Source organism: Neophocaena asiaeorientalis, unplaced genomic scaffold (genome assembly GCF_003031525.2).
Source record: "Neophocaena asiaeorientalis asiaeorientalis breed wild unplaced genomic scaffold, Neophocaena_asiaeorientalis_V1.1 scaffold5, whole genome shotgun sequence".
NCBI classification, from domain to species: Eukaryota; Metazoa; Chordata; class Mammalia; order Artiodactyla; family Phocoenidae; genus Neophocaena; species Neophocaena asiaeorientalis.
The window spans coordinates 7,861,625-7,874,357 of record NW_020174698.1 but is presented as its reverse complement, the minus strand read 5'-3'; the positions used below and the strand labels follow the sequence as shown (position 1 = coordinate 7,874,357).

General features: G+C 41.6%; 1 protein-coding gene across 2 annotated transcripts in view; it reads right to left on the bottom strand.

Annotated features, from left to right (window-relative positions):
* Positions 1–12,560, bottom strand: part of PTPRK (protein tyrosine phosphatase receptor type K) — a 564,516-nt gene extending 551,956 nt beyond the window's left edge. For both annotated transcript variants that reach the window (XM_024759084.1, XM_024759085.1), the window contains exon 1: positions 12,257–12,560. In XM_024759084.1, the coding sequence (XP_024614852.1) occupies positions 12,257–12,353 (97 nt within the window). In that variant the 5' untranslated portion in view covers positions 12,354–12,560. The remainder of the gene's footprint in view (positions 1–12,256) is intronic.
* Between the last annotated feature and the right edge of the window lie 173 nt (positions 12,561–12,733).

Below are 12,733 nucleotides of genomic sequence, written 5' to 3'. Positions count from 1 at the left end.
GCCTCAAAAGAGAGAAAAAGTGAGCTTCCAGAAAACAAACGTGCTCTCTCCTCTGCCCGACTTGTTTACACTTCCGATTAGTCAACTTTGGGGAATTTCCACTTGGTGGAATTTTACTATCACTGCAGCATATCTCTGAAAATTTCTTTTTTCGTAAGCTTCTAGTTTTTTATGTGTAGACTCAAGGATATGGAAAGACTGCTGACACACTGCATTGTGGACCCACAAATTGTGAGAGACAGACTTCGGCTTTGAGACTTGCCAAGCCACAGGGGTAAGGTCAATCACAAAACAGATCCAGGCTTCACCCGTGAGTTGCTAAATGCGGAGCTATGCGAAGGTTACCACTGCTTAACTGTCACAAAAGTCATATCTGTGCCCACCAGCACACCCAGGCCCTGCCACAGTACTGACACATAGTAGATGCTCAAAGAACTGTGGAGTGGAAGAGTAAATAAATCGATGCAAACCTTACAATCGTGCTCTCACCAGTTAGGCAAACCAGCTCAGAAAGCAAGAGCATTTTTTTCTCTCTTCATGAAAATATTCAAGAAGAAAAACTATACATACAACTTTCTATATATGAACACAGTCCTTAAAACATATGTTCAAAAATTATCAGTAAAAATATTTTTATAATCACATAATATTTATTAACATATCTGGCGAGAGTACAAAAAATGTTTTGGAACACAAGAGAGTAAAACTTACACGTATATATGAAACCTACATATATATATATAAAACTTACACATATATATGAAAACTTACATAAGAGTAAAACACAGATATGTGAAAATGGGGGCTAAGTTTTATGATACATAACAAAATTACTCATTGTTCACAAGAATCTTACTGACTCTTCTTTTCCATACCACTTTCCCCAAAAGCTTAGATATGCAAACAACTTAGATGGCAATGCATAACTTAGATATGCAAATATACAAAGCATCTATTGTTTTCATTTCCGTTCTTCACCATGTATTTTGTGCCTTCAACACAATAATTTCTTTATTATCCAAGTTCCTATTCCCCCCCAAAAAAATTTACATTTTTATGGTACTTTCCAATCAGAAATACTTTCACATATGTTACTCATTCTACCTTTAAAAGTGTCCTATTGAGTAACTAGAGAAGCTATTAAAATGACTCTTCATTGTAATATTCCCATTTTAGTGATAAGGAAATCAAGGTCAAGTAGAAAGGAATTACTCCAAATCTCAGAGCCTGAAAGTGACAGAGCTAAGAGTGGGACACAGCCTTATAGAAGCCCAATGCTCTGTGCACTAAAATGCTCTGTACACAGACCTCCAAAGAATCCAAAGAATCCTTCTGCTCTCTCTGAAGCAGATCGCTGCTAAATCCTTCACCTCATGTACTCCCCAAGTACTTAAATACGAATTTAGATAAAGAGGCAAAAATAGATCAAGACTATACAGCACTCTGCTTCAAAGAAGCAGGGTGTTGGGCAAATTACTACAAACCTCACCATTCAGGAGTCACAGCTAACACACCTGATGAAGGTATAATAAGGGGTAAAAAAAGAGTCATAGAGAAAACAGGCAACACACAGAGAAGAAAATAATAATTCATTAAGTTCTTTAAGATAACAAAGGTGTGTGAAAGCAAACCTCCAGTGACAGAAGGAAGCATGCTGAACAAACAGCAGTCAACAACCTTCCTCCCTAACCACTGCTTTCACCCCTAAGTGCCAGGCCAGCTGCTCTGGCCAGAGAAGGGAGGACACTCTAGTCTAAACTGGCACAGCCACATTTGGGCGCCTGATCCTCAGGCACAGCCAGCGGCAGGCCGCCTATCTAACTCAGGCCCGGGAGATAAATCTCTCACCGTGAGAGGGGGAGGCTAGGCAAACAGCTGCTACTTCTCTACACTTCATTCATTATTCAGTACCTTCTCACAGCAACTCTGTCCAACATCCCATGTTTTCAGATATGCATTATAAAGTCAGGCAGCAAGAGGTGGGAAGATCAAAACTATAAACAAGTTCACCTTCACCTCCTGCGTTTTCAAAATTTGTTTCCAAAGTGAAGAGTTAACTAGGTTTTATTTCTCTGTGTCAATTAGTATCATTTACCATGGTAGCTTACCCTTTGGCATCTATTAAAAACAAACAAATGCATACATGCAAACACCTGTTCACGCACATATACATGTGAATAAATCCTGCAGGATAACTGAAAAAAACAAGCAATTATCTAAAATGGTCTCTTTCTGGTAATTCCCTGGTGGCCAGTGGTTAGGACTCTGAGCTTCCACTGCAGGGGGCACGGGTTCGATCCTGGTCAGGGAACTAAGATCCGGCAAGCCACACGGCGAGGCCAAAAATAAATAAATAAATAAAATGATCTCTTTCATTCACAGACACACAACTTATTATCACCTCATACTTGGAACACCGTTCTAATCAAAGCCAGTCAAGTCAGGTTTGCCTTTGGAAACACTGGTTTTAGAACTTCAGAGTACAAACTAAAATAATTTTTTAAAACCTTAAATAATAACTATCTATATAAATAACCACTAAGCAAAAACAATGCATATGTTTTAATAACAGTGACCAAATAAATCAAAATCTCAAGTTTGACCTCAAGTTCTTTCAAGCTATATGACTTTGGGCAAGTTATTGCAAATTAAGAGGCATTTGTTTCAAAGGTCCCTTTTAACACTCAAAATTCTGTCAAATTTTAATGTTGGACTTATTCAATACTGAGGCAAAGAGAATACAACCATGAAAATAATAAAATGCATGCTTTAAAGCAGGTCTTAAAGACCAAAAAAGAAACACTCCCTAAATGATGAACAGCTGATCGGCAATGCACACAAACCTGCTACAATTTTAATGTTGGACTTATTCAATACTGAGGCAAAGAGAATACAACCATGAAAATAATAAAATGCATGCTTTAAAGCAGGTCTTAAAGACCAAAAAAGAAACACTCCCTAAATGATGAACAGCTGATCGGCAATGCACACAAACCTGCCACAATCTGATGGCCTCCTTCCTCTCTTCCTCCTTCACCTCCTTCCCCTTAGAGACTAAGGCTCAGACCACTGCGTCTTCCTGATGTTACCACCTACTGGTTCAGAGCAGGGAACTATCTGCTCCACCTATCTTTTCCCCACCACCTCCTTTCACCCCCGCTCAGAAGGATTATAAATACACACACAGGTGCACCCCTCTCTGCTTTCACTGCTCACGACTTATTTAATTCTATCTCAAGTAACCACACTGTGGTTTGGCTGCTTTTCCAGAACCTATCCGTCTATCTGTTGACAACTGATAGTTTCATCCACAGTCCCCTCACCCGCATCAGTCCACATGACCTGGTTGGGGGATCTAGGGCTGAACCCAGAATGCTAGTAAACTAAGCCAATCAGCCTACTTCCCCTCAGGAGCTGGAGATATGATTCACCGAATCCAAGGCCAGTGAATCGCAGGGCCTTTTCAGGTGCCCAGCACATAGTGCACATTTTCCTAAAGGACCAGAATCTGGAAGCTGCCGAAACCACCTTGCCTCTACGAGAAGCCTAAGACCGAAGTTCTGGAGCACACCAAAGCTAAGTTGAGCAGGCAGAGAAAGGTCACATCCCAGTGGAATTATGTGAGCTCCTAAGTAAAGCTCCACCTGAACTATCAGTTAGGAGAGACAATAAATTCCCCTTTTGTTACAACCAGTCTAGGCTGCATTTTCTGCCACTAAGTAACCAAAAAAATGTCTTATTGCTACATCTGTGTATATATTCAATAATGAATCTTGGCTCTACTAGTCCCTCACACTGTCACCTGAGGCAAGTTAATACTTAACCTCTCTAGGCCACAGTTTGCAAAATGGAAATGATGCTGATCTTAAAGGATTATGGTGAGGATTTTAAATTACATAAAACACCGATCATAAGGCCTGGCAGGTTGTAGGCACTCAGTAAATGGCAGTTCCTATTGTTGTTTGGGCAACTGCTTTTTGCTCTGTCCTCTAATGTGTGAGGGAATAAATGAACCTAATTTTTGCTGACAAGAATACAAGTAGAATTAGTACAAACAGCAAGAATTTGGTGTAAAACTAGAAAAGGTAACAAATCAGAGACTTTAGACTTTAAAGTTCTTCAAGATGTATGGAAGTACCTTTGAGAGTTTCACTCCATCACTAAGTTCTCTAACACTGATCTGTCCACAATTAAACCTCTTCCTTTGAACACTAATGTCTAAATCAAGTAAATGTGGAAGCCACTGATTTGTATTCATTAATCCAGTAACTATATTTTGTGTATTTAAAACAATACAGGTTAAGCAGACTTTCACTTATATTATCAAACATGTAGAGAATTCTGCTGTGCACTGCCCCAAACTCCATCTCCTGATATCACAATACAACCATTAGGGGTTAACATTAATTTATATCTCTTGTTTTCAATTAATTTCTGCCATAATCATGTCATTATGCCAGTATTTTCTGAGTCGCTAGTGAATGGCAAAAACAAATAGAGCAATCGTGATTTAATCAGAGACTTCACTGTTCAAACAGCCAGCAAAAGTAGACACATTTAGAATAGTAAATGGATAACAAAACACACTTACAGGCTCATTAATAAGAAGGCAGTTAGGTCTTCTGGGAAAATTCATTTTCTCAAAGAATGCTAAAGCAAGCTACAAAATGCAAGTAAAATTGTGTTTTGATATGAACAGTGTACACTATTACATCATAATTTTTCTCTGGAGAAAACTGACGAGAATCTCTGTTTCTTAAATATGAGCACAAAGGATAGTAAAAAGAACACCAGTGATATTTAATGCATTCTACCTAACTCCCATTCATTAAATTTGACTGTCCTATAAATGAGCTCCTTATTACAAAAATCCTTAAAATACACTTAGAAGAGAAAGAGAAATATAAAACAAGAAACTGCAGTTACTAGTTAAAAAAAGAGGGAATTATCGTTTTCCATATCAACATGTCAATATGCAAAGTAAAAATGATTGGCATATATCATGTTTGGTTCCTCAGATGATATGTTTACCTTTAAATATTCTTATATAATATGTTCACAACTAAAAGTACTTAGCCTTATTTTTATTCTCTCATGAAATATTTTTTTCAAAATTGTCTGAGTTTTCTTTTTTAAAACCTGAACAGTATTGCTGTTTTGATGCATCTGGGGTGTTAAATTATAATTCAGTAAATACTGATCAGAAATATAATTCCAGGGAAATCTGTTTCATGTTGTAATTAATCCTTTCACAGTACTCTTACAACTCTACAGTAACAAATCTTTTCAAGCTGATCTTTCTTTGTCCTAGAGCAGTGTTTCTCAAAAATTAAATGTTCAAGCAAATCACCTGGGGATTTTATTAAAAGGCAGATTCTGAGTCAGTAGGTCTGGGGTGGGCTCTGATATGTGGTCACAAGATCATCGCAAGTTCCCAGGTGATGCTGATGCTGCTGGTCCATGGACCGTAATTCAAGTAAGCAAAATTCTAGGGCATCTTACCACTGATGAATCCAATGACCATGAAGCAATCAGCCATCAGCCTTTAAATGGGCAATGAGGGCATTAGAAAGTCTTCCTCTCTCTACTCTTGAATTTGCTGGACGACCTAAGTCGAATCACATCAAGGAGCTGAGGCCAGTCTGCCACTTAAGCAGCTGCTAGCACCCTACCGTCCAACAAGGACTAGGGGAATTTCTGTAGCTGATCAGCTGCTGCCCTGGACTGGGTTTGGAGAATCAGCCTACAAGCAGCTGGTTAAGGCACAGGCTGCATTTGGAAGAGTTTATATAAATAGATACCAATCTATTGGAATTAGGTTTCTTATTTTCTCCTTTAAAGTACAGTACAGTGCAGTATATTATATACTATATAGTTCATAATTTTCCATTTCAGTTTCTTCATCTATGAAGTTGACAAAATAATTCTCTACTTTCAATACTCTATCTAGAATATAAGTATAGGAGTTTGATCCCATCTGTAGATATTCTTGGTTTCCTTCTCACTCGAACCTTTGGACAATGATGTTCTATCATTGTTAAGATATGTGTGTGTGTGAACACACATATTTACATCTTTCAATTTTCTCAACAAAATAAATGCAAACAGTAACTCTAGACACTATTTTATTTGGATTTGTTTCTGAGCTCTTCTTTTGAAAATAATTCCTAGAATGACACCTGTAAAAGGATTCAGCTAGCACGGCTCTGTTCATCATTTTTATTAACAGAGCTCTATCTACAATCGTATAAAGTGCAAACATGGATTATTTCATTCAGGACCACTTAATTTGCTCCTACAACAATTGTAAGTGACAAAATAAGCCGCTTGTAATTTTTATGGATTACCAACACACAGAGGAGAATGCCAAAAAACTCAACCAGAGTTAAGTGGGGAAATGGCAGTGTTCCACAACAGGATTGATGTGATCCTTACATCCCAAGCCCAATGTTTCCCAGAAGCTCAACAATCTGCAAAACCACACAAAACTTTTTTAAGTATGTAAGTTCAGTTTTTATTACTAAAATACTAACTACAAATCAAAAGAATTCCCATAAGAATACTGCAGGAAAATAAACATACCTTTCCCAACAGAATTTTCATGGAATTAATAAAACCTTTTACGTGGAACTATGTTTAAGAGCATTTCTCATAAAAACACAATTTCCACTAAGACGGAATTTGAAGTTTGTAAACCATCTACCTCCAGACTTCTCATTGACATCACACATTAAAACATAACTTTTAAAGTTTTCCAAAGCCCAGATGTATGTCACTATCTCAAAATAACAGGCAATGTGGCACTCAAATTTTTTCTAACCCCATTTACAAAAAGGAACTCATGGGCTTCCCTGGTGGCGCAGTGGTTGAGATTCTGCCTGCCGATGCAGGGGACACGGGTTCGTGCCCCGGTCCGGGAAGATCCCACATACCGCGGAGCGGCTGGGCCCATGAGCCATGGCTGCTGAGCCTGCGCGTCCGGAGCCTGTGCTCTGCAACGGTAGAGGCCGCAACAGTGAGAGGCCCGCGTACCACAAAAAGAAAAAAAAAAGGAAACTCTAAGTCTCTCTTGCATTGAGAGATACATAAGCACAAACAAATACTCTGTGACATTAAAAGATTATTTCATGGATTTACAAATTTATTTCTACCTTCAACTGAAATAAAAAATTAGCTTGATTGATGTACTTACTTTGTTATCAAATACCCATTTAAGATATCATGAATTGACAAAATACCATTATTCAGAACTATGAGAAACAGCATGAGTTTTGATGAAAGAAAAACAAGTCATGTTCAAAAGCAATTATAACGTTTTTAGGCAAAAAGAAACACCATTTGATAAAGGAACACAAACCAGACACATATGATCAAAGGGTAAAGTCTGAGAGGAATACACAGAGGGAAGTTTTTACATCCACAGAATAAGAAATGAATGTGTTCGGGCAAAGGCAAAGGCTGATTCCAATAAACAAATCAAAAATAGGGCTTTTTTCCCTCTTTAGAAAATTAAAGATCAAACACACACACACACACACACACACACACACACACACACACACGATCCCAGTGCTTTGTTTTGTCTTTAAGAACAATCTGTAAACTCCCTTGATGTTTCCTGCTCTCAGTCTTCCAACAATCCTCTTCCTGCCCTGCGTGAAGAGCAAGTAGGGGAAATAGGAAGAGCACAAGGCAGAGGAGGACAGCATTTTCTATGCCTCAGAGAAGCAGATCCATATTTAGCATGACTTACACTGTCTTTAACACCATCTTGAGCAGACCTAGAACACAGCACTTCAAAAGCATTAGTAGGCAACAACCTAGTTTCTCTATATAGGACCATATCACATGAATTAAATGTTTGATAAAGGCCATAAAAACGTGTAGTAAACCATCACTGCCTAAAATATGAGATTAGGTGGGAGGACTGGCATTTGCTCTGATTAATGGTTGAGTCATATTTCCAGTTTCTAAGAACATGATCAGCACCAAAAGGTATCTGGTGAAAACAAAAAGGCTGTGATTTTGTGTATCTGCATGTGGGGCTTTGTTGTTGCTAGAGGGGAGTGGGAAGGAGTGTGGGAGAGGGGCAGAATGGCAGAGGGGTTGATTTATTTTTCAAATTCACATTTATGAATACAAAGAGAAGAGCTGTCAGCAGCACACATGCCAAAGCCCAAATAGCAGCCAGACCTGCCTCTTCCCGTCTGGGTTGGCCAGACACAAAACGACATCTTGCAATGTAGGAAAATCAACAGAGTCAGTTATATGGAGACTGGTGAAAGAAAAACCAGTCCCAGAAATGTCTGGTTACATATTATTAATAGTTTAGAACTTAGAGTTTTAATGAATTGAGGGATCGAGAGATTGTGGCCAATCAAAACCAGAAAACCAACAGGCAAACCTTTAAAAAGCTGTCTCTCTGATGTATCTTCCCAGTAGAGATAATAAGTATAAGAGAAATTTAACTCACATACAGAGACAGCAAAGAGTGAGACACTGGGAAAGTGGCACTGCTTAGATGAGTTGCAAGGTTCTAAGGAATCAAGTAAGTAAACGCTTACAGTGTGACATGCCAGGAACTATATCCAAGGCAGGATCTGGAGTTGCATTTCCAGGCTCACATCATACTAGAGAGACAATAGTCCCTCTCTAGGTCACTGATAAGACTGCATCTAAAAAGCCACATATTTTTCTTCCACTGAGACGAAAAGGGTGAACAGCCAATAGTTAAACAGACAGCTAAAGAAATTGACTAAAAATAAATTTCTTCTATAGTTTGAATACTATGAATGTTAATAGTGACTCTTCCACAGGTTCAGCTCAAGTAAGGATTTACAGAAGGTAAGTGAAAAAAAAAAAAAATTAAAGGATAATTTCTCTCAATGTGCTGATAAAATTATGGTCTGGCCAATCTAGGATGTTTATGTTTAACAACAATTAAAAGGAATGAATGGCTGAGTGACACACACACACAAACACACACACTCCTGAACAGTCTGTGCTTACCAGGACAGACTAGGGGAGCAAGAAAAGACTGAAGTCAAGGCACTTAGCTACTTTAATATATGATGATAACACCCCAGATAGCTGCATAATGTTTGACAATATACAGTTCCAGCTCATTTAAACTATTTCACACCATCTTCATAAAAAGCATGAGGAAAGGTCAGAACAGGTATCATTATCCCCATTTTACAGATGAGAAAGCTGAGTCTCCAGGTACCTCATCTATGACTGATTTTGTCAGTCATCTGAGTCCTAATACAAAAAACTTTCTCACATTATATCAAGAGATGGCAACTACACAACCCAGTGAATAAACTTCAGCACATCCTTATGATTCTATGCCTCAATTTCCCCAGATGTAACACAGATATAACACATTTTTTTAGGTGTTAAGTGAGCCATCAAACTGAAAGAATATAAGTTGAGATTTATAAGAAGCTCTGGAAGTTCAGGTTTTCAAGAGGCTCACCATGTAGCATTTTTACACCTTAACCCCAAAAGCTAAGAAAAAATTCAAAATGATGAAAATGTTCCTAAACTGTGGTTTAAACAAAGCAGACTGGATGAGTACATGATATATCAAAGATCCAACAATCTGCAGTCTTTCAAGTTTTGCTTTCGAGGCTCACCATGTTAGGAAGCACACAATAATATCTAAAAGTGGAAAATGGCCTAATAAGTGTGATTTTAAAACATACTTTAAAGTTCTGAACATGTATTTGTTTTACACTTTTAAAGCATTTTTATTTAAATTTCTCAAAAGAAATAAAAGTTCATCATTTAAAGAATGTAAGAAAAAAAACCAAGAAAGAATACACCTCCAATCTCTGACCCCGTGTCTTTGCAACAAATCTGACTGCCATAAAATCTGATGACAGAAGAATAACAAATGACTTATGCGAAGCAGAAAATGGAAATTTTTACAAAACAAACGTTTAGCTTATGGAGAAAGGCAGATCCACAATCTGAACTGTGGGAATAAAAGACATTCATTTCTGGGCATATGTACAAAACCTGAATGGCAAAATTTTGAGATACAGTCCTGCCACAATTGCATTTGTTAGGACTGCACATTCTTTCACTTAACTATAAAATAAAGTCGAATGTTTTGCTTTGTCAAAAAAGAAAAGCCAGGCTTATTTAGTTAAATTACTTGGAACTGCATATCTAAGAACATAACTGTTCATCTTTCACTTAACTATAAAATAAAGTCGAATGTTTTGCTTTGTCAAAAAAGAAAAGCCAGGCTTATTTAGTTAAATTACTTGGAACTGCATATCTAAGAACATAACTGTTCATTAGAGATAGCTGAACTCCAGGGATCAGAAAAGCTCATCTGTACATTCCGCTGGAGGAAATTTAATATTTATTTGCTCATTAAACGGTAAATAACATTTGAAAAGAGAAAAAGAAAAGTTTCTTTATAGATGAAAATATATCTATCAGTTGTTGAGACATTAATAGTTGCAAATTTTGAATACATGTAAGTTTAATCATACAATTGGTACAATTCCAACTTTCAATTAACAAACTACATGCCTTTTCAAGCGTAGGCTCTCCGTGCATTGACAAACACTGTGCAGAAATCAATACCCACTCCAACTTGCCTGCATGTAATATCTTACATCAAGCACGCTTCCAGTACCAACGGGCATTATATGTCAGACATGCTTGCAGTAATGCTTACTCCAGAAAGAATTAAAATTAGGCTTTCATTGCACATAGCTGTTGTCCTCTGTATACATCACCTGTATACATAACTTTTCCTGTACACGCTGCATTTCATAACCTGCCTGAGTGCACAGCACATGCTGCCATCTGAATTTGTTATCTACCTCCTTTAACAGAGTTCTAAAGGGAGGAAAGAGAACGGAAAGGAAATAAACATTACTCCGGAAAACAACGATTTGAGTTTACTTCCAGGAAACCAGGCAGCCACAACAACGAGAGAAACTGACAGTGCAAAGTTCGTCCGTTCTCCGCGTCCTGTGGCCTCAGCCAGGAGCGCGGCTGTCGCTTCCCCCGTTTTGTCCAGCAGCCCTCGGCCACCTCTGCGTCTCCATCTGCACCGCGCGAACCAAGGAAGCAGATGCGCTCGCCAGCCAAGCTGAGCTGGGTGGGCTGGCCAGAAAAGTTGTCTGGACTGGCGGGAGGCTGACAATCGCCCGGGAGCCTGCTCCCCAGCGTCCACCTGGTGAAACTTCAGAGCCCCCAGAGGAGAGAACGAAAGAAGCAACCGCCAGGAAGGGTCACAGAACTGGAAGGGAACGGAGGACGGCACTGGGAGAAATGGGGTCTCACGGACTTCTCTAAGCGGCTTTACTAGGACCCAAAGGGCTAACTGGCGAGACCGCACCGGATGCCTCCTCTTGGGTTCTCTGGGCGGGCGGCAGTCGTTTGTAGCCCCCATCACGCAGGCCGGCTCCGGGAGGAGCTGGGCCAGCTTCGCGGTGGCTCTGCCGGATGAGCGGGCTCCCCCACCGCGGGTCAGGCTTCCCGGACCCGGCGCCTAGACCTCGCTGCCCAGGACTGCTCGGCGTGGATCCTTAGAATCATGTTTCAAAACATCTTACAGGCTCCGCCAACACACACATGGAACCTACTCCGCGCAGCGCCCTAACCCACAGGGCGAACCCAGGAGCAGCCCCACGCTGGAGAAGGCGACAAGGACTGGGGGAGGGACGGGGAAGTAGTTAGACAATAGTCAGGAGAGGTTATTCCCGGGACAAAAAGCACCTGGCAAAGCGCGCCGAGGTCACTCCCTTTAAGTCTCCACCTTTCTGACAATGGCTTCCCTGGGAATTTTTTTTTGGAACGCTCTAGCGGCGGAGAGCAACAAGCCCGCACTACGAGCTAGAGAGTAGCAGTCCCCAGAGTCGTAACTACTTTTTCCTTCTCTCTTCCCCGGCGCGGTGCAGCCGGCGCCGGACGCCGAGGCTCCCAGTTTCCCAAGAAAAGCACTGTCTCGCGCACTCCCGCACAGCCCTGCCCGCCTGCGCCTGGAGCGATCCTCCGCCGGGAACAATGGGTCGCGACGAGGAAACTTACCTGCCCCCGTGGCGCCCAGCCCCGTGCCCCGCGTCCCAGCCGGCACGGGGTCTGGGGACATCTCTCCCTCTGCCCACCCCGGGTCGCGAAAGCTTCCCCGCCTTGCCCCCCCGGCCCTAGAGAGGAGCCGGCTCCACCCCTGGCGAGCCCCGGGTCGGGGGCATTCGTCGGAGCTCCGGACGCCTCCTCGGCCACTCACCTGCGGAGAACTGGCCTTGGGCCGACCCCAGGAGAGGCCAAGGGGAGAGGAGCAAGAGCGCCACAAAAGCAGGCAGCGCCGCCGCCACTGTATCCATGTCGACTTTGGGAGAAGTTTCAAGCCGCTTTGCAAAGAGCTGCCTGGGGGTATCGCAGCGAAATCCACAGCTGAGGGGTCGGCCGGGCCCGGCGGGGTGAGGGCGGGGAGTGGACAGCCTCCCGCCCGCACTTTTTCCTGCTCCGCGGTCGCCAAACTACCTCTGGGGCGCCAGCGTTGCCCGAGTCGCCGGCCGGCCGCGGCAGCAGCTCTCCATGCTCGGCAGAGGCTCTCCTGTTAGTCAAGAGTTACTTTGCTCTGGGAGGGATGGGGGCGGAGCCGGGGGTGACGTCGCCCCGCGGGCTCCGGGCGCTTCTGAGGAATGCAGGCTCGGGCGCGGCGCCGCTGCCGCCGCCGCCGCCTCCTGTCGGAGAGACGCGC